Genomic DNA, 18774 nt, shown 5'->3' with positions numbered 1-18774 from the left:
AGTTTTTTTATATGCTTGAATTTTTATATTTCTTTAATTCTTATGCTTGTCATATATATGTACATAAAATATGTTTGTTGCTTATAGGATGAAAAACTTGATAATAACGTAACTTTATTATTCTGATAAACTCTGTAGTTTGTATATCTGATAAGGAAATTGAACTAAATGATATTTAAAATATTGTCTAACCATAAATTATATGATTTTAATGCTTATATTGATAATTTTAATTTTGAAATACGTCATCAAATATTACACTGCAGAAGTGGTTTTATTCTGTGAGAAATGCAGTTTTTATTGAAAATAATATATCAGTGTGGTGATGGTATAAGCTGAATTTCTTGATTTAATAACTTTCTTAATTTTTAGCATATGGCTTTTTGCTTGCTGAATAACATTCAGGAAAAAAACTGAACCATAGATTTTATAGGTGTGCTTATGTTTTGACCAGTAGGACATTTGATTATATTATGGCTAAATAATTCTTGCCACTATGCCTTGTCCTAAAAAGCAAAAGCTCAAAACATAATAAATGTTTTCACAAAATTATTTCTTTTTGAAATTTATAGAACAGAGGCATGTGTTTCACATTTATACTTTATATTAACTTAGGAACAACTCTATAATATTCCACAACGTACAACCTTTACAAAAACAATGCAGAAAGCTGAAATAAATTGGAAGAATTGGCTGTCAGATTATCTTATTTCAATCACAATTAAATATTTCCTATAAATATTGTTTCTAGGATCAAAGGGAACGGACTTACTCAACAGTAAAAACCAAGTCCACTTCAGCCTCCATTAATAATCTGAAACCAGGAACAGTGTATGTTTTCCAGATTCGAGCTTTTACTGCTGCTGGTTATGGAAATTACAGTCCTAGACTTGATGTTGCTACACTAGAGGAAGCTACAGGTAAAATGTTTGAAGGTAATTATACCTTTGGTTTGGATTCTTACTCTCAATAACACTAGCATATATTTATTTTCAATATCAAGGGTGATGATTTGCAGCAAGATACTTTTTACATATAAAGGTAAATATATGTGCATATATATGTACTTTGTAAAAGTTGTTCATAATATTAATTTAACATTTGTTGGTTTAGTAATTTTAGAACCTTGTGATTTAAATTAGTTTCTTTAACACAGACTGGATTTTTTTTTTTTTAAAAAAAAAAGGTGAAGTTAGAAACAGAAGCAGGACTCATTCATTTTATGGGTTGACACAAGATATTTTTGTAGACCTCAAATATGTCCTCACTCTAATTGTGTCCATCAAAGTTGCTCCTTCACAGAAAATTCTAAATGAGGCAAGAATGTACACCAGGGTGGACAAGCGAAAGATGGTATCTAAGAACCTATGTTAATTTAAGCTACTTGCCCTTTAGCAATGATTTCAAAAATTGGAGTTCAGGAAGAAGATCTTAGAAATTATATTTCTTTTTATGTTTGCCATTTCTCTTTTCATTTGTGTTACAGGATATTGCAAGGATACTAAAGAATATATTTAAAATATATATGAACTATAAAGAAGATAACTAAATGAATATCCCACTACTCAGACTAAAAATAGAACATAACAATATTATTGAAGCCCTTTTATAATTTTGCTTACGTTTTCTAATGAAACATAAGGTTGTATAGTAAAAATGTGTGTGTGTGTGTGTGTGTGTGTGTGTGTGTGTATATATAGTATATAAACAAATAAGCAGAAATATGTTGGAATGCATGCCCCAGTTTACTGTCAGACTGCAAGTTCAGAACACATTGAGTGCCCTGCTGGCTGCTCTTCACCTGGGCTGAGGTCTCAGTGTGTGTTTCTGTATTTTGCAGTTTCTGATTCCTCCTGATGTTCCTGCTCAGGCTCAAGCTTCCCCCAGCTGTTACCTCCTCTTGCCAATCCAGCATTTCTCCAAAATTCTAAACAAAAATAAGTTGAAAAAATGTTACATGATTTTCTTTCCTCAATTAAAAAAATCAAATCATAAATTTTTGATAAAAGTTATTTTGACTTCAGAGGAAGACTTTTATAGATCTTGTAAAAGGTGGATTAAATTGATAAATACACTGTGCATTAACTAATGCTTGTTAAGTTTGCTTGTAGTGTTCTCCTTTCAAAATATTTTGTAACATTTTAAAATAACTTTAAAAAGTATGCTGAAATCAATTTGTAATATAAAACATTTACATAGAATTGTAAACATAATTGCATCAATTTAAAAATTTGTCACATAAATTTGTGTGATGAACTTGATGCCATTATTATTCCTGATTATCATTTTTAAATGGAGTACGTAAGACCAAGAATGAGAGTACCTAAGTTTAGTGGCCCCCAAAACATTAAAGCATTTTCAATTGAGATTTCAACATCTCAGCATTTGAGTGGTTAGTGTTAAAATGTGCTGTTATGGTTTTCGACTCAGACTTATATCATGACATCACCTTGAGATTTTAAGTATAATAAGATCCTCCAGTTTATGCTTTTTCATATTCTAATGACTAGTTTAAACTTAAATTAGAAATGTCAGTTAGTTATCTCACATTTACCTAAACATTCCTTATCATTTAAACACGTTCATTTATGCCTTTTCTTGACTTGTAAGTTGAGACTATTGGGTCAAACTACTATTTATTCAGTGCTTCATTATTTAATAAAGAAGTAACCAAGACTCCTAGAAATTAGTTAAAGTAGTGGAACTTGAATGATCACATGAAATGTTAAAAATAGATTTTTGCATTAGAAGAACTTGGTGATTTTTATCATTGGCATATTCTCTCCCACTGGCATGTAAAGTTGATGAAAGAAGGATTCATATCTCCGTCTCTTGCTATTTGTCTTGCCAATGTCTTGTGTGGGTTTTAACACATAGAGGGCACTAAGTAAATAAGCAATGAATGAATCTCTCACACTCATTGACATAAACAGATTATCAGTATCAAGCAGTGTTATAAACAGATGCCTGGTTTCCAATCTCAGCTCTGCCATGTCCAGTTGTAGGACTAGTTCTCTGTGCCCTAATTGCTAGGGTAGCAGCAGCCAACTCACAGCATATTCTGAGTATTAAATAAGTTAATATACACAAACTGCCAAGGATAGTGCCTAGCAGGAAAAGCCTCAAGGTATCAGCTCTTATTATTTAGCACAGTCATTCTCAAACGTTTTCATCTCAGGGACACTTTTACTATTAAAAAGTGTTGACGACCTCCCACAAATTTTGTTTACATGTGTTATATTTATGGATATTCAACACATTAGAAATTAAAACAGAACCTGTAAAAGCACAAGCACACACACGTTTCATTAGCCATCAGAGTGATGACATTATCACATGTCATATACCTTTTGGAAAACTCAACTGAGTACTTGTGAACAAATGAGAGTGAAAAAGGCAAATAACATCTTCCTTTATATGAGAATAATTTTGACCTTGCAGATTCCCTGAAAAGCTCTTGAGGACTCTCATGGATTCCCAGACTACCCTTTGAGAACCACGGAGCTAGCACAAGAATCAGTACTAAGAATTAGGGATGCACGGAGACACGTGGCACAGCTGGTGCTCCCTGTTGAAAGTTCAGTGAAAGACAGGCACACAGATTCTGGCCACACAGTTCAGACCCAGGAGAGGGCATGACCCATTGTTGTCAGCAGTGACTCACTGTGCTAGGAAGCAGGGCAAGAGGGAAGATACCACTGAAGTCACCTGAGCATTGTTTGAAAAAAGAAATTTACAATATTTGATAGCACAATAAAGTGACTATAATCAACAGTAAGTTAGGGTATACTTTAAAATAACTAAAATAGTGGAATTGGAATGTTCCCAATACAAGGAAATGCTAAATGCCTGAGGTGATGGAATTACCCTGATTTGATTAATTCACATTGTATGACTATATCAAAACGTCCATGTACTCCATAAAGATATACAAATGTTATGTACCCATAATAATTTTTAAATTATGTAACAATAGCACACAATAGCATCATACATATAATATAATGACTTCTCTTGTTATGTAATTTTAGTTTGAATAAAAACGTGAAAATATCAACTTAAAAATGTTTAACTAACAATCTATTCCATTGCACTTATTAAATACATCCTAAAATTCCCTTCTATGCAAAGTCAAATCTGGTGTTTTTACAATTTTAACCCGTGGTATTCTGATTGCAGCCATTACAAATTACTTTTAAAATATATTACCCATAAAATAAATGAAAATATTAATCATAGTGTTACCTATGGAAAGTTTAAAGTATAGCCATAACTATATATAAAAATGTATAAATAAACATTCACAAATTCTGTTTCAGCATTCACCTGAGTTCAGTATTCTCACTGGAGTTCTGTTTCTAAAGCTTAGGGAAGAACTGAGCCTAAGACAAGCAAGGAATTAGACCCATGGGACACATTGATTGAATGGAAAGAATTTCTACACATATGTGTGTAATTTTTTCCTTCCTCATGAGTAGAGCTACTCCATTCTTTTTCCTCTCTTAATTTGTATAAAAAGCCAGGTAAAAAGAAAACAAAAATCAACCAGACCAAGCAAACAGAAATGCTTGAAGCCATCTTTTCTCTTTTGTATGATAATAGGCTGTAATTCATAAATTAAAGCTTGAAAGTTGTTTTCTTCTACTTCTGTTTTTTTATTTTAACCTTTGTTTAGTTCCCTCAGGGAGCAAATCACCAGGTGATGAATTAGGGAGTGTGTATAATATCTTTGTTCAGAAACCATCTATTAAACCAAGGCTATTTTTACTGTTTTTCAATTCGGGAACTATCTCTTCTTAGCATAGATGTGCAAAATTAAGAGATAAGTTGTCAAAAGGAGACAGACATAGATAAACTAGAGAAAGGCCAATCCAAAAAAGCTTTATGCTGTCTATTGTGGCTAGATATATTTTGCCTACATATGATTTACTACTCTAGAGACCCAGTCCCTTGTCACCAACAAGAAGGAGTGGTATTTTTCCATCCTGCCTTAAATTAAAGATTATAGCTGTTGATTGTTTGAGAGTAAGCAAATTATATTAGTTTGACATTATATATTATTTGATATTTGCAACTGGATTATTTATTGGAATATATATTTCATTGTTTTTTGTGTCTGATGATTTTATGAAGTTTGTACTGGTATTGAAAATATACTCTGGGGAAAATATGACTAATTTGGAAAAATGAAAGTGATAAGTTCATGTCACTTTGAAATATCCAAATCAGAGGCTGTTTTTAAAGAACATGCAAACATATACTTGTTCCCAAAGAGGCTCTCAGAAAGATCTAGCTGGGCTTGCTTTAATGACCATAGAAGAATCACTTAGTATTGTACAGCAGAAAGTATCTATAATTAGATAATGATAAAGTTTTCTTTAAAAGTACTTGCAGAAAGTTTGCTCTTTCATAAATAGGCTAGCTGCTCTGTAATCTTAAACTCTCAAATGCATTTACCAGATACTTTATAAGAATAAATACAAGTAATTTAGCTCATATGTTTTCCTGAATTATAGTGGACTATATATTTATGAAGTTTTGCTATGATTACATGATACTTTTTATATAAATTGATGCTATGAAAGATAAAGCATTTAGTGTACATTAAGGTGCTTTAAAAAATACACGGGGTATTGGTTCCTATTTTACATACCAGAAAAACAGACACAGAGGGATCAAATGCCTTGTTGAGGAACAGGGATTTAATATCTCTTGCAGATCAAATGTGTCTATCTCTTGATTCATAACTAAGCTTCCAGTAACTAACCAGGGGTATAGTCATTCAATAAGGCATTTATAGGTTTATTTTATAGCTGATAAATAGAAATAATGAAAGCATTGTCCTTACCACTTCTTTAAAATGCAGAAATAAACATTTATTTATAATAAATGTTTACATTAGTTACAATATAATGCATTTGTTGAAAATTAGAAGTGAATTAAATAGAAGATATCTCTTATTTTATTTAACCTCTCAAGTTCTTGCATGATGTCAAGTGTTTCTAACCCTGTTTTCTCTGTTTATAGCAACAGCAGTCTCCAGCGAACAGAATCCAGTTATTATCATTGCCGTGGTTGCTGTGGCAGGGACCATCATTTTGGTGTTCATGGTCTTTGGCTTCATCATTGGAAGAAGGTACAATACAAATTAGTTCTAATTTCTATCATAAAATATATTGATTTTTCAGAATTAAGTCAGCCTATTACTTAGTATTGATTTAGTATATTAGAATTTTACATAGTAAATGCAAACATTCTTTGATATTAAACTTTAGAGATCAATAAACTGTCATTCTCCCAAGATCAAAATACAGTATGAATTTGATCACTGCTTCTAGTTTAAGGAGAATGAGTACTGTGATTTCTGTTGGCTGAATTTTTTTGGTTATTTTAAGAGTTAGGTTTCCATAATAAATGTAGAAGATGGAGGGGGAAAGATTTACTCTTTTAGTTATTAAAATGAAAGTTTGTGGAAGCCATTTAGCATGTTTTTATTTTCAGAAAGAAATGTTAAGTAAATACTCACTCATTGATAAACCTATATCCACCAAAAAATGTTTCTTTTGCATTGTATCACACAAAGCATCTGTTTCTGTGCATTTTTTAAATCATTAGAGTTGCTATATTATTACTAAATGGGTTTATAACTATGGACAGGAAGTTTTTGTATTTAGTTTATAGCCATAACAAGTATGTTATTAAGTAACTAACGTATATTGTACTGAATTTTAAATATATAAAGCAAGATTATTGATTGAGACTTCACAAATTTGCTTTTTTCCAGGCACTGTGGTTATAGCAAAGCTGACCAAGAAGGAGATGAAGAACTTTACTTTCATTGTAAGTGTTTGGCTTTTCTTTATTATTATGTACCCCTATTAATACAGAAATCTGGTTGTAGTATTGGCATTAACAAATTCCTCATGCAGCATGCTTGAAATTATATAATGAGCTCAAAATGTTGCTTTAAAGCACTTGAACAGGATATTTGGAATGAAAATCATGTGATGTGAATTTGAAAAAATAACATATATTCAGAAATGTAATAAAACTACAAGAGTATTCAGCTGCTTGTACATCACAATTTTTCCTTTTGCAAACTTTACCCAAGTGTTTCTTACCATACTAATAATAATCAATTAAATGTTGCATGTCCCCATGATGTAGCTTAGGACTGCCATTTCAAGTTCTAAGGATAGGTACTTTTTTTTCCATCCAATGAGCGATGCTACCATGAGACGCAAAGTTGAGGAGCATCTTTCTCTATGGCTGCTATAAATTATGTATCACCAATAGATATTTCATCGGACATAAATAGTATGATAATAGGATACAATCCTCTGATGTTTTCCTGAGTTAGCTGATTCTTAAAAGTTCATTTTAGAAATCATATTTAGAAGAGAGTTTAGGAACCCAAAGAAAGTAGATGCCCATCTGCAGTAATCTTATTCTTACTGTGATGTGGATGGCAAGTGAAAATGAGACCTGTGTCAGTAAACGTTATTACTTTATGCAGGCAAAATAGAATCCTAACAATCAAGTAATTTCAGTTTGGATAATTAATAATGTTCCTACCCAAGCCCATTATTCCTATTTTTAATCCTTGAAAATATTAAAAACCAATTTTATTATTTTTTTCATAGTAGCTATAATCTTTATTAAATTTTCTCATGCATAGATAAATTTCCTGTGATGGAAGAATTATATTTCTATTGTGTTATTTAATAGATTCTTATGTCAGTATCTAAAAGATATTGTCTTTTCCCTAAAGTCATAAGAATATCTAAGCATCAATCATGAATTTCTTTTTTTTTTAAAAAAAAAGAGCTCAAATGAAAATATGTGTTCTAAATACACAAACAGTAAATGCTGTCATGCTAAATTTTTTCAATGTGTCTATATTTTTGAACCAACAGTTACTTTGACTTTAAGTTTTCAAAAGAAAAGTGGTTTTATATGACACACATCCAAATTGAATATGAGATGCTGTGGAATAACCACCACTGCAGGCAGGAAGGGCATGTGGGATATTGCAGATTACTACAAGTTAAAGTTGAAGGTATGACCAGGGGTGACTTTATCCTGAAGTTTAATCTTACTTTCATGGACCATTTCAAGGCCATGGGAGGGCCCTAACAATTTTGTATATGTAATCATATATCCTTTCCCTTAAAGAAGGTATCCCAAATTGTATAAGGTTCCAGCCTCACAAAACTTGAATCCACCCCTGATTATGACTGAATATGTGTGATTCTTCATCCCACTTGGAATTATTTGATATGCTCCCAATGTCAGAGCTTGCTTTTGCTAATCTGGCACTGATTTTCCTGAGACAAGCCTCAGTGAAGATAGCACCACAAGTAGTTTATAGCAACAGGATATACAGAAAACGTGAAAGTTACATTTTTTTTCTCTTTCATTACATGAGAGAATATTTTTAACACTTCAGACAGGAAGGAGAGGATCAAAACTTAAATGCCTAAATTTTTATTTGTAGTCTAAAATGTATATAGAAGAATACCATAAGGCTATAGTTCCTAGAATCCCTGATCCTACCCATATGTGAATAATTTTAGAGGCACAGTTATTTAATATTACCAAAATCAGTATGTAAGTTTTCTTTCATTTATTGAGAATATCTGAGACATCCCAAAATTATCACATACAATAGTTTATTTGCTTTTAACTTGCAGTTTAACGGAGAAGGTAAATTGAAACGTGGCTTATCTAAAACTTGTTGTATAGCCTATGCTTGTCATCATGCAATTTTAATATTTGATGTCATTCACTTCTTTCACATTTCACATCCAGTTTCTAATCAGAAAAAATGTAGCTGCATGCCTTACTTGCTAATATAGACAAGATAAGTTTGCTGTGTATAAGCAGTTTTCATCTCCAGAGCAAAATATCAATGGTGGTTTTAAGATGTTTGACTTTCACAGGACGTGTAAATAAGATATTAAAACACAAAAAGCTCATGCTGTTAAATTGGGATAAGCAACACACCAGAATATTCAGAAATTATGTCAATATTTTCCTTATTTTAAAACATCTGTTTTTAAATGAATAATGAAAAAATAAAGTGCACTTGACATATGCTATCCTGGTAAATCCTTGATGTTTTCGAATCACTCTTTTTCCAAGGATACGTTTTCTTATCATTTGATGGGAACCAGGCATTTTATTTGATTTTATGACTATCTAAAATACATAGAATATAGCACTATGGTCACCAGCTATTTACAAGTTGGTGTCCTTTTATTCCTTTGGTACATGGAAAATTTTCCTAGGTGCTAAGACACCAGATTGAATTTTTACAGAAACTTGAAAGCAACCATTTAACTAGCTTTTAGAGCACTAAATTTAATAGAATGTCCAGTCATTTGTATCAGGTGCCCGGAACTCTCCATGGCCTCAAGTGCTACAGTTAAAGACATAAACACAATGGAGGAGTTTAGTGAAGCAATTCCAATTTACATTTTGTTTCCTCCTACCATTTCTTCTAACAATATCTTCAAATACAAGCTGGGCAGTATTTCATGTTTTTATGCCAAAATAGCTCTGGCCTGTCAAAATGTTTTATGACAGCTTGAATAAAGAACCATCAGAGACCGTTTGAGATGCAGAAGGTTACCTCCAATCTAGCTCCCTTATCAAAACAAACAAACAAAAAAAAAGAAAGAAAGAGAGAGAGAATTAAAAAGGAGAAGATGGCTCATTCTCCATCTGCCTGCCAATCTAGGAGGTTAACCTATTGTTTTCTTCCCTTCTCTCTTTTTCTCTTTCCCCCCCTCTTCCCTGTACTCCTTCTTCTCTCTTTTCTCCTTCTATCCCCTCTCTCTTTTCTTCGTGTTGTTTTTTTTTTCATGTTCAGCTTTAGTAACAAATGAGCATCTGTCAGTTTTATAAACTGCAACAATAATTGTTTAAGACAATCAATTTTGGATAAACAATCAACTTCAGCAGAATAAATCAAGATTTTTAAATCCCATTTTCCTTTATACATTCTGCTTCTTTTTGTTATGTGTTTATTTTTTAAATATAATTTTAATTTAATGTGATGACATAAGCACAGTTAGGCTGCAGTGTAATATATAAAGAAATATATTGTTCTGCAAATAGTAAGATTTGATGAAAACATTGTTCAGTGGCTTTGTTAAAACAATAAAGTTTTTTTTGAGGATATAGTGTAATTTTTTTCATTGCATTGATATAACCAAATATATGCCTATCTATCTTATCTTTGTCTTTAACCAAATGATTAGATTTGGAATACATCATTGTAATTGCATTTGATTTAAAGTTAACATAGCATTATCTGTTACCTGCATGCTTCTGGGTGCATTTTAAGATTTTAACTTTTAAGATGATTCTATATGTTGTTTGCATTTTAACTACCTTTTGTAAGGCATTTTGGCTACCTCCTCATAGCAGTTAAGATCTTCCAGAGCCTTATAATTGAAAGTTCATATAAACCATTCCTCTTTCAAATCGCTGTCATACTTGGTTAACAAATCCCAGAAATATTGTAAATTTTCTAACTTTTCTCTGCACTTTGTACATCTGGCTTCTATTGCCCTTCAAGGTGAAGAAGAAACTATGTCTTTAGAAGATTTCTCTTTGATTCTGTGATAGCAGTCCCTCACATCTTGTATTAATTTTATGTATATGTCAACAGTGGTTGGTCTTTAAAAAAATAAATCAAAAGAATAAGTAAGATGTCTAAATGTTTTTAATATTGCTGTCAGTGTAGTAGGCTACCTGTAAATGAAATGTCTTCTTTCCCCAGTGTATTAATTTGATTGATTGACTGACTGATAGATTTACAAATGTGTTTCCAAGTCCATTACAAACCTCCATATGGCTTGAACTATGCCATGATAGCAGTGAATTTAATTAAACCTCCAGTCTGATAGGCTTGTCAGAAATTTTGGTGGATGTCTTTTGTTGATTTACTGGAAAAGCAATTCAGTTAGTAACCTATGTTATGGATCCTATGTTACCTATAGAAGCTTGCAGATAATACCTATACGCCAGCAGACTGAAGTAGTCTGTTAAAACTGCTGTGAATCAGGTGATGTGGAAGCAAGTTCACTGTTCCAAGGAGCACTCTGCATAATGAAATTCCTGGGCTGACTGCACAATAAGTGCTTTGCTTCATCACAGTCATGCTTTCTTACATCATTACAGTTAAATTTCCAGGCACCAAAACCTACATTGACCCTGAAACCTATGAGGACCCAAATAGAGCTGTCCATCAATTCGCCAAGGAGCTAGATGCCTCCTGTATTAAAATTGAGCGTGTGATTGGTGCAGGTAAGGCTATTGTAGCTTCCTTGTTCAGCTGTTCCATTTAGCCAAGATCGAAAGTCATACATCATAATGACAGACAAATAATTATCCCTCAAGTATAGAACTTTTGCATTTACCTGAACTGTTGGAAGCAGTGAGGCTGTGCTTGTTTATGAAACCTTAAGGAAAAAAGTCAAAAAAAAAAAAAAAAGCATGTGGCACAGCGAATCTATGTATATTTTGTTTTCTGTTGGATTTTTAAGATATTGTTGTGTTACAAGCTATTTCATAATAACTCTGGCCTGTTAAAGAAATGATTTACTATTTTTAAAAAATCTGAATTTTCCTGACTTTTGCTATGCTATACATTTCCTTTTACATGATTTACTATCCTCTTGTAAAGCTTTCATTGTTATCTCTTTTGTTTTCATAGGTATTAGCCATTGTACTATTTAAATCCATGTGGAAAATTAACATGTATGCATTATTTAAATGGAATATTATTTTCTATGTGCATATATTTTCATAATAATTATACATTGCTGAACCTAATTCTCTTAAATCTAGCAGACATACTGCATATACAGTTCAGAATTTTAAATCTTTAATAAATATTTAATTCTTAAACTTTAAAAGCAATAGCAATGGTTAGAATGTGCTAATGTGCCCTTATGCTTCAGTAGGAAGTATGGGTTATACAGCATAAGTCAAATCTAAATGTTGACTCTGAGACAGTGTTTGTTAGTCCAATTGAAAAATAGTAGCCTGTTTAACAGACAGTTTAGGAAAGCTTAACTTCCATGAATGAGCTAAAGTATATGTTCAAGTTTAAATTTCATTTATGCCATTATTTTCATAAACAACTTTTGTGTCTAGGATATAGAATCACCCATCTATGGTAATGTGTTCAGTATGACTTAAAGAGCTGTGCCAAGTATTTATGAAAATACTTTTTAAAAATTTTTTTAAAGAATTTAATGCATTTACTTTGAGAAAGGAAATATTTCAGACATTAAAATACACCTACTTGTTCTGTTACTTCAGGAGAATTTGGAGAAGTCTGCAGTGGTCGTTTGAAACTTCCAGGAAAAAGAGATGTTGCCGTAGCCATAAAAACTCTGAAAGTTGGTTACACAGAAAAACAAAGGAGGGATTTTTTATGCGAAGCAAGCATCATGGGGCAGTTTGATCACCCCAATGTTGTCCATTTGGAAGGGGTTGTTACCAGAGGTAGATATTGTTTATGTCTTTCATTTACCAAATAGGCTGAGTGTCAGAAATTAGTATTATTGTATACATAATAAAACAACCAAATTGTGACCATTCTTTATAGTCTAAATGAATGCTTTTTCTTGGTACATAACTAATTAAAACAATTACTCTTTTATGCTATCATCTCAAGAAAAAAACTAGAGACAATGAATGTAGGATTAGAGTTTCAGAATAAATCTGATAGATACGTGGAATGAGTGATAAAGTTTTTATTTAGCTTCAAAAGCCATAATGATGATACAGTTTAGTCTTTATATTTTATGTAAAGTGTCATTTTCTCTGAGTTTTACTCACGAAGCAGGAGTCAGAAAAAAACATTAGCTTTTACTTGTAGGATTTAATCTTAAGAATCATAAACATGTTCCAAGCAGATATTTAAACATTGAGCTTAGCAGCAGCACTAGGAACATTAGAAAGACTACTATCTCACCCATTCACTCTTTTAGAAGAGCATTATGTGTTTTATCGGGGATGAGAGAGGAAATAACCCTGAAGTTTAGGTTACAGCTTCTGAAACAACATATATATATTTTTTAATTTTAGGGAAACCTGTCATGATTGTAATAGAATTCATGGAAAATGGAGCCCTAGATGCTTTTCTTAGGGTAAGTACTAGAATTATCAGAATTATTTTCTCATTCTAAATATACTATATATGTTACCAATATAAGTTTATGAATTTTTTTTTGCAGTATAAAATGTACGTTGTAACTGTAAGAGGTCAGAAAATTGTCTTTGAAAATCAGATCAATAATCAGAATTCTAGACTGGATTAAACTAGAATCTTCTAAGCATTTATGTGACACAATGTTAAAAAAATAATTCCCATTAATATTATCACCTGAAGTATAGAAGACACCCAAAGCCCTGTAATTTATACACATTGTAAAACAACATATACAATCATAAATGAAATATAGAACTAATACAGGGAAGACTAAAAAGGAAGATAGCCATTTGACGTTGACACTATGATCCCAACTCTGCAGTGTAAAAAACCATTTCTATTATATTGTTATGTGAACACCAAGCATAAAATGTATGATTATTATCACTACTTTTAAATTAATAGTATGTGATTTTTGTAAATGATGAATCTTAAATGTATAAACATAAATAGTTTTACTCTCAGAGGCATTTTACCTAAGACTATGAACACACATTAACATTTTTCCAAATGGCAAAGATAAATAATCTAAAGAATCAGAGAACATGCCAAGTTGTTTTATGTGATCTAGAATTACAAATTCAACCCAGATTTATAAGCAGAGGATTTAGAGAAACTTTCATTTCTGCATAATTATGACATAAGCATCACCTAGGAACTTCATCAACTCAAACCAGCATCATGAAGCATGTTTGTATTCAATTGGAGAGATCCGTGAGTTAAAAATGTCTTAGACAATCTTTGTTGAACGCAATGTTCCTACCAGTAGAAAATTAAAAAAAAAAATGAAATGAAAACAAAATCAGGTACTATAATCATTTTCTACTTCTTAGTTTCTCTATTTAGTTTCTCTTTTTGACTTCAATATTTTCCCTTTTCCCTTTTTTTAGCATTTAGAGAAAAAAAATCTTACTATATGCATGTTAATTCCTTTATTTATTTTTATATTATTTATATAAAATTTTTGACATGTGGGGAAAGCACTTAGCTGGTCAGGGGTAATATTTTTGGATATTCCATTACCAAACTTTGACTTAAAAGTCAGCCTATACTTTTGGACTTGAATAATCTCAAACTATTGTTAATTAATAGTAAATAATAAATTATTATAAATAACTAAATGGTTATCAAAATTATATCTTATTTTGTTTGGCTACCAGTTAAATCAGCATGTTATGTTTTTTCAAAAGTATCTATATTATATAGAAAATTTATTAACAATTCCTATTATACAATAGTATGACTAGTATACTGAAATTTTTCATGGTGATTCATGTCCCTTTTCAGGTACAGTTAACTGGAATTTTATTTTGTCTTTCTGCAGAAACACGATGGACAATTTACAGTCATCCAGTTAGTAGGAATGCTGAGAGGAATTGCTGCTGGAATGAGATATTTGGCCGATATGGGATATGTTCACAGGGACCTTGCAGCTCGCAATATTCTTGTCAACAGCAATCTTGTTTGTAAAGTGTCAGATTTTGGCCTGTCCCGGGTTATAGAGGATGATCCAGAAGCTGTCTATACAACTACGGTAAGAAAACGTCTTTCACTGCACTTAATTCATATTCCTAAGATTTTCCTACCAAGAAAGCAGAGCTGATAGATAGGGAATCTGCAGCCTTCTGATTTGAAGATTTTTTTTTTTTTTTAAGCACCGAAGTAGGCAAGAGAAGCTTCTTCTTTCTCTGCTGCACCCCTTTTAATAAAATGATTTGTTTTGTAAAATTTGGATTCAGCCAAAAGGCTGCACTTAAGGACCTAGGAGGCCATATGCGGCCTTAAGGCCGCAGATTCCCCACCCCTAAGTGATTGCTGTTTTGTTTTTTGGAGGAAGGATATTTGTTGTTTTTACAATCTACACATAAGCTAAGAAGGAAAGTAATGATAAGAATGATACCATGCTTACCTTATGTTGAGATGTCCATATAAATAGTATAGAGTTACATACAGCAACATCTAGTTACTAACACTCTTATTTGTAGCAGAAAAATATGACCACACTTTAAACAGAGATTTAAAGGAATATTAACTATGCTAATTCCTATATCTTTTATGAGATTAGAATGGAGGAAAATATGTGAGGATTTATTTAAATACCCCATATTTCATTTCATTTTACTAGTAATTTAACCTAATTTGTCACTGTCTTTTCAATAGACTTTTGCCCTAAGACCACACAAGGCCCATTAAATTGAGTTGCCTTGTAAACTTGAAATGAGAAAACTTGTAATGGGATTCTAAAAAACCGATTAGTAACTTTAAATACATTTAGAGAGCAAGATGGATAGTCCTGATGCTGCCGAACTGCCAAATAAAAATACAAATATTTAACTGTTGCTTTATGGTATTGCCTTAAATGATTTATAAGTTGTTATACATATTTAAAATGTCAATTTCTTTTTATAACAGGGTGGAAAAATTCCAGTAAGATGGACAGCACCTGAAGCCATCCAATACCGGAAATTCACATCAGCCAGTGATGTATGGAGCTATGGAATAGTCATGTGGGAAGTTATGTCTTATGGAGAAAGACCTTATTGGGACATGTCAAATCAAGATGTAGGTGTTACATTGTTTAAACAAAAAGTATTTAATACACTAATATGAATTATTATTGGAGCACATAGCTAACAGCTCCTTAAGAACAAATTTTTATAGAATTATAAAAAGTATGGTTTTCCACAATTATTAACACAAATTACCACAATCATTACCATAAATTAGTGGTTCTATTAATTTTATTATTTTTGTTTCATTCTGAAGAAGTACTTTTTCCATTTTTGTTTAAATTCTGTGGACATGATAGAAGCCTACAAAGGATAGTTCCCTTCCGTAAAGATAAGGATGCTGTCCTTGTACAGCTGTAGTGGGAGAGTCATATGAGTAAAAGAATCATTTGTGGAGAGGAGGGATAGGAAGGTTGTGTTTTCTTTTGTCTTTGAAGCTTATCTTTCTTTTTCTTTTAAGCTTTCTCAGAAAATCTGCTTAAATCATCTATTGTTGCTTGGTTTAATTAACTTTTAATTTCATGGGACAGTCTAGATTTTATGATCAATATCTGTAAATGTTTCATAGTGATATTTTAGAATGTAATCTCAGTGGGCATATCATTGAAAATTCCTAAAAAGGGTGGGGGCGCGCTTACTAAATGACTAAATGTGTATACTCTGTTGTCATGAGGGCATACTAAAACATAAAACATACTGTTTTCCTTTGAGAAAAGAAGCTGATGACAGTCTATTTTGGGGGTATACATCTCACACCAAGAGACCATTTATAAAACAATGTAGCATAAGCACAAGGGAATACTTGTTTTATTAGGTTGAATTTTATAAAATTACCATTTTTTAGGTCAAGAACTTTCAAATATTGACAGATTCATATAGTTCAACCTATTGAAAATATGAGTGACATTTAGATAAATGTAGAGCAAGTATGACATCTAGGAGGGTACCCTGGATTATACTAGAAATCTGGAGAATACCTTCGTTTGGTAGCTGATAAAAAATTTCTCCAAAAGAGTATACTGGAAAGTCCAGAAGCAAAGGTTTGGCCAGCTGTATGGAAACCAAAAATTGGACTCACTTGCCTGTAACAGAAATGCAGTACACTTTTGGTAATTAGAAATGAAAATTAGGTCGGGGTAAATTGATGAAAGGCTTTTTTGAAGGAGTTTGGAAATGATATTAATGCAAGTTCTTGGAGAGTAGAGTAAAAGAATAAATAATGCTTAAGGAAAGTCTACATTATCATTTAGAAAAAGGATGGGACTAGCAAACTGGTATGGAGTAGTTAACTCTTTAGGTATTATAACAGGGACAGCAATAGAAGCTGACTGCAGTTACAATTGAGTTATTTTTCAAAAAGAGGTCATGCAAATTGTTACATTAAATCAATATCTTTGTTATTAATTTTACAGTTGTTTGTATCAAGTTCCTATGGATCTTAAAACTTGTGAATAGTTATTTTTAGATAACTAAAGTGAGACTTCATATGTTATTGGTAAGGTTATTTTTGATACATTTACCTACAAATTCCTGCATTAATTCAAAAGTTCACAGTCTGAACAAGGGTAAGTTTTAAATCAGTTAAATCTTTTGATTTTTGAATTGGATAAGGACATGAAACTTTTCATTTGCTTTTTTGTTTTTGTTTTGCAAAGACAAAAGTCTAAATGATGAATCTGTTTGGCAGAAGCAAAGTTGTTAATATTTGGCAGGGCTCAGTGTCAAAGATTTCATGGACTGTCAAAATGTAGGCAAACAAATCCTTGGGGCAGAGAAAGAGAAATATTTACATTCCTTAGACACTCCATAGAGTTTCATTTCTTTTGACACCTTCCTTCTGTACTAGATTCAAACATAAAGGGACTGACGGGGATGACTTAAATTCAAAGTTCACTTCACTTCCCAATATAAATAATGGAAATGGTTAAGAAGAAAAAAAATTCTCCAATTTTAATTTTTAAAATTTCCTAAATATTGTTTCTTTGTTTTTCTTGAAAATGAAAGTCATAAATATAGAATTACTATACCAAGGATTAATAAATATTTTTATTGATCAAATGAAACTATTTCTACAGTGAGGTTTAGTTCTGACCTATTAAGAAAATATTTATCTCCATCTTTTTTTAATTTGAAGGTCTGAATTAATTAATAAATTTGGACACAGATTTATATAGTAGTAAGAGGTTACCTACATAGCTCAGTTTATCTAGTGAAATTGATATTAACATTCTTCTTATTGTGCCATATTTGTTATTTTATAATTATATTGTTCAAGTGCTATTTGACCAATTATGTTAAATTTTCAGTTGCAAATGGAGAAAAATTGGATAATTTAAGATAACGAATTCCATTCTGGGATAAATTTTCTAGATAAGTGCTTTTTTACTTGCAGTCTCTGGTAGGAGTCCATGGAGAGACTTAAGGAATCTGTGAACCCCCCGATACATGAGGGGAACCCCTTTGTATTTGCAAATATGTTGTATTTTTCTGGGAAGGTTACCTTCATCAGATTTTCAGATGTATCCACTTTTTTAAAATTAGTCTAGATGGATTTATTGAATGAACCAATTCACTTTACATTGTTTAAATTTAGCTTCTAAGAATTTGTCAAGGATTTTAGAAAGCCCTCAAATTTCAAATGCCTCAGATTTTAAAAGGACTTTTCATAAGACACCATGAAAACAAGGTGTAAATCAATGGGTAAGTTTCTAAGCAAGTCCACAAAATTCCAGGCTGAATAATGAATAAAGTGAGGTTTTTATAATCTGAAGAAATAAAAAAGGGATGGTGTGGAAGTCAATGAGTGAGATAGTTCACTCCAGACAAGGCAGTGAAAAAGAAAACCTTGGGAAAAGATAACATGCATGCTCATGACCAGACCCACACCCAAGTAAGTTACCACTTGATTAACACCTGAATGAGCATTCATTTGTATTTTCATGTGCCTATAATTTTCCTGAATTTAACTGCAAAGGAAGCAATTGGATTTAGTTATTTGCTATTAAAATCAAAAGGTTAAGCTTTCCAAATAAA

At 31.7% G+C, this 18774-nt stretch overlaps 1 protein-coding gene across 3 annotated transcripts in view; it reads left to right on the top strand.

The window, feature by feature from the left end:
* EPHA7 (EPH receptor A7) overlaps window positions 1–18774 on the top strand; it is a 171332-nt gene that overhangs the window by 144424 nt on the left and 8134 nt on the right. The window contains exons 7-14 of one of the 3 annotated variants that reach the window (XM_045544037.1): window positions 752–935; window positions 6028–6136; window positions 6785–6840; window positions 11203–11316; window positions 12337–12522; window positions 13108–13169; window positions 14556–14765; window positions 15644–15793. In XM_045544037.1, coding sequence (XP_045399993.1) covers window positions 752–935; window positions 6028–6136; window positions 6785–6840; window positions 11203–11316; window positions 12337–12522; window positions 13108–13169; window positions 14556–14765; window positions 15644–15793 — 1071 coding nt within the window. Of the gene's footprint in view, window positions 1–751; window positions 936–6027; window positions 6137–6784; window positions 6841–9874; window positions 10718–11190; window positions 11317–12336; window positions 12523–13107; window positions 13170–14555; window positions 14766–15643; window positions 15794–18774 lie in introns of those variants that run through there. The other 2 variants (XM_045544036.1, XM_045544038.1) reach the window with 2 other exon arrangements.

Source organism: Lemur catta, chromosome 2 (genome assembly GCF_020740605.2).
Source record: "Lemur catta isolate mLemCat1 chromosome 2, mLemCat1.pri, whole genome shotgun sequence".
Classification (NCBI taxonomy): domain Eukaryota; kingdom Metazoa; phylum Chordata; class Mammalia; order Primates; family Lemuridae; genus Lemur; species Lemur catta.
This window is presented reverse-complemented; position numbering and strand designations above follow the sequence as displayed.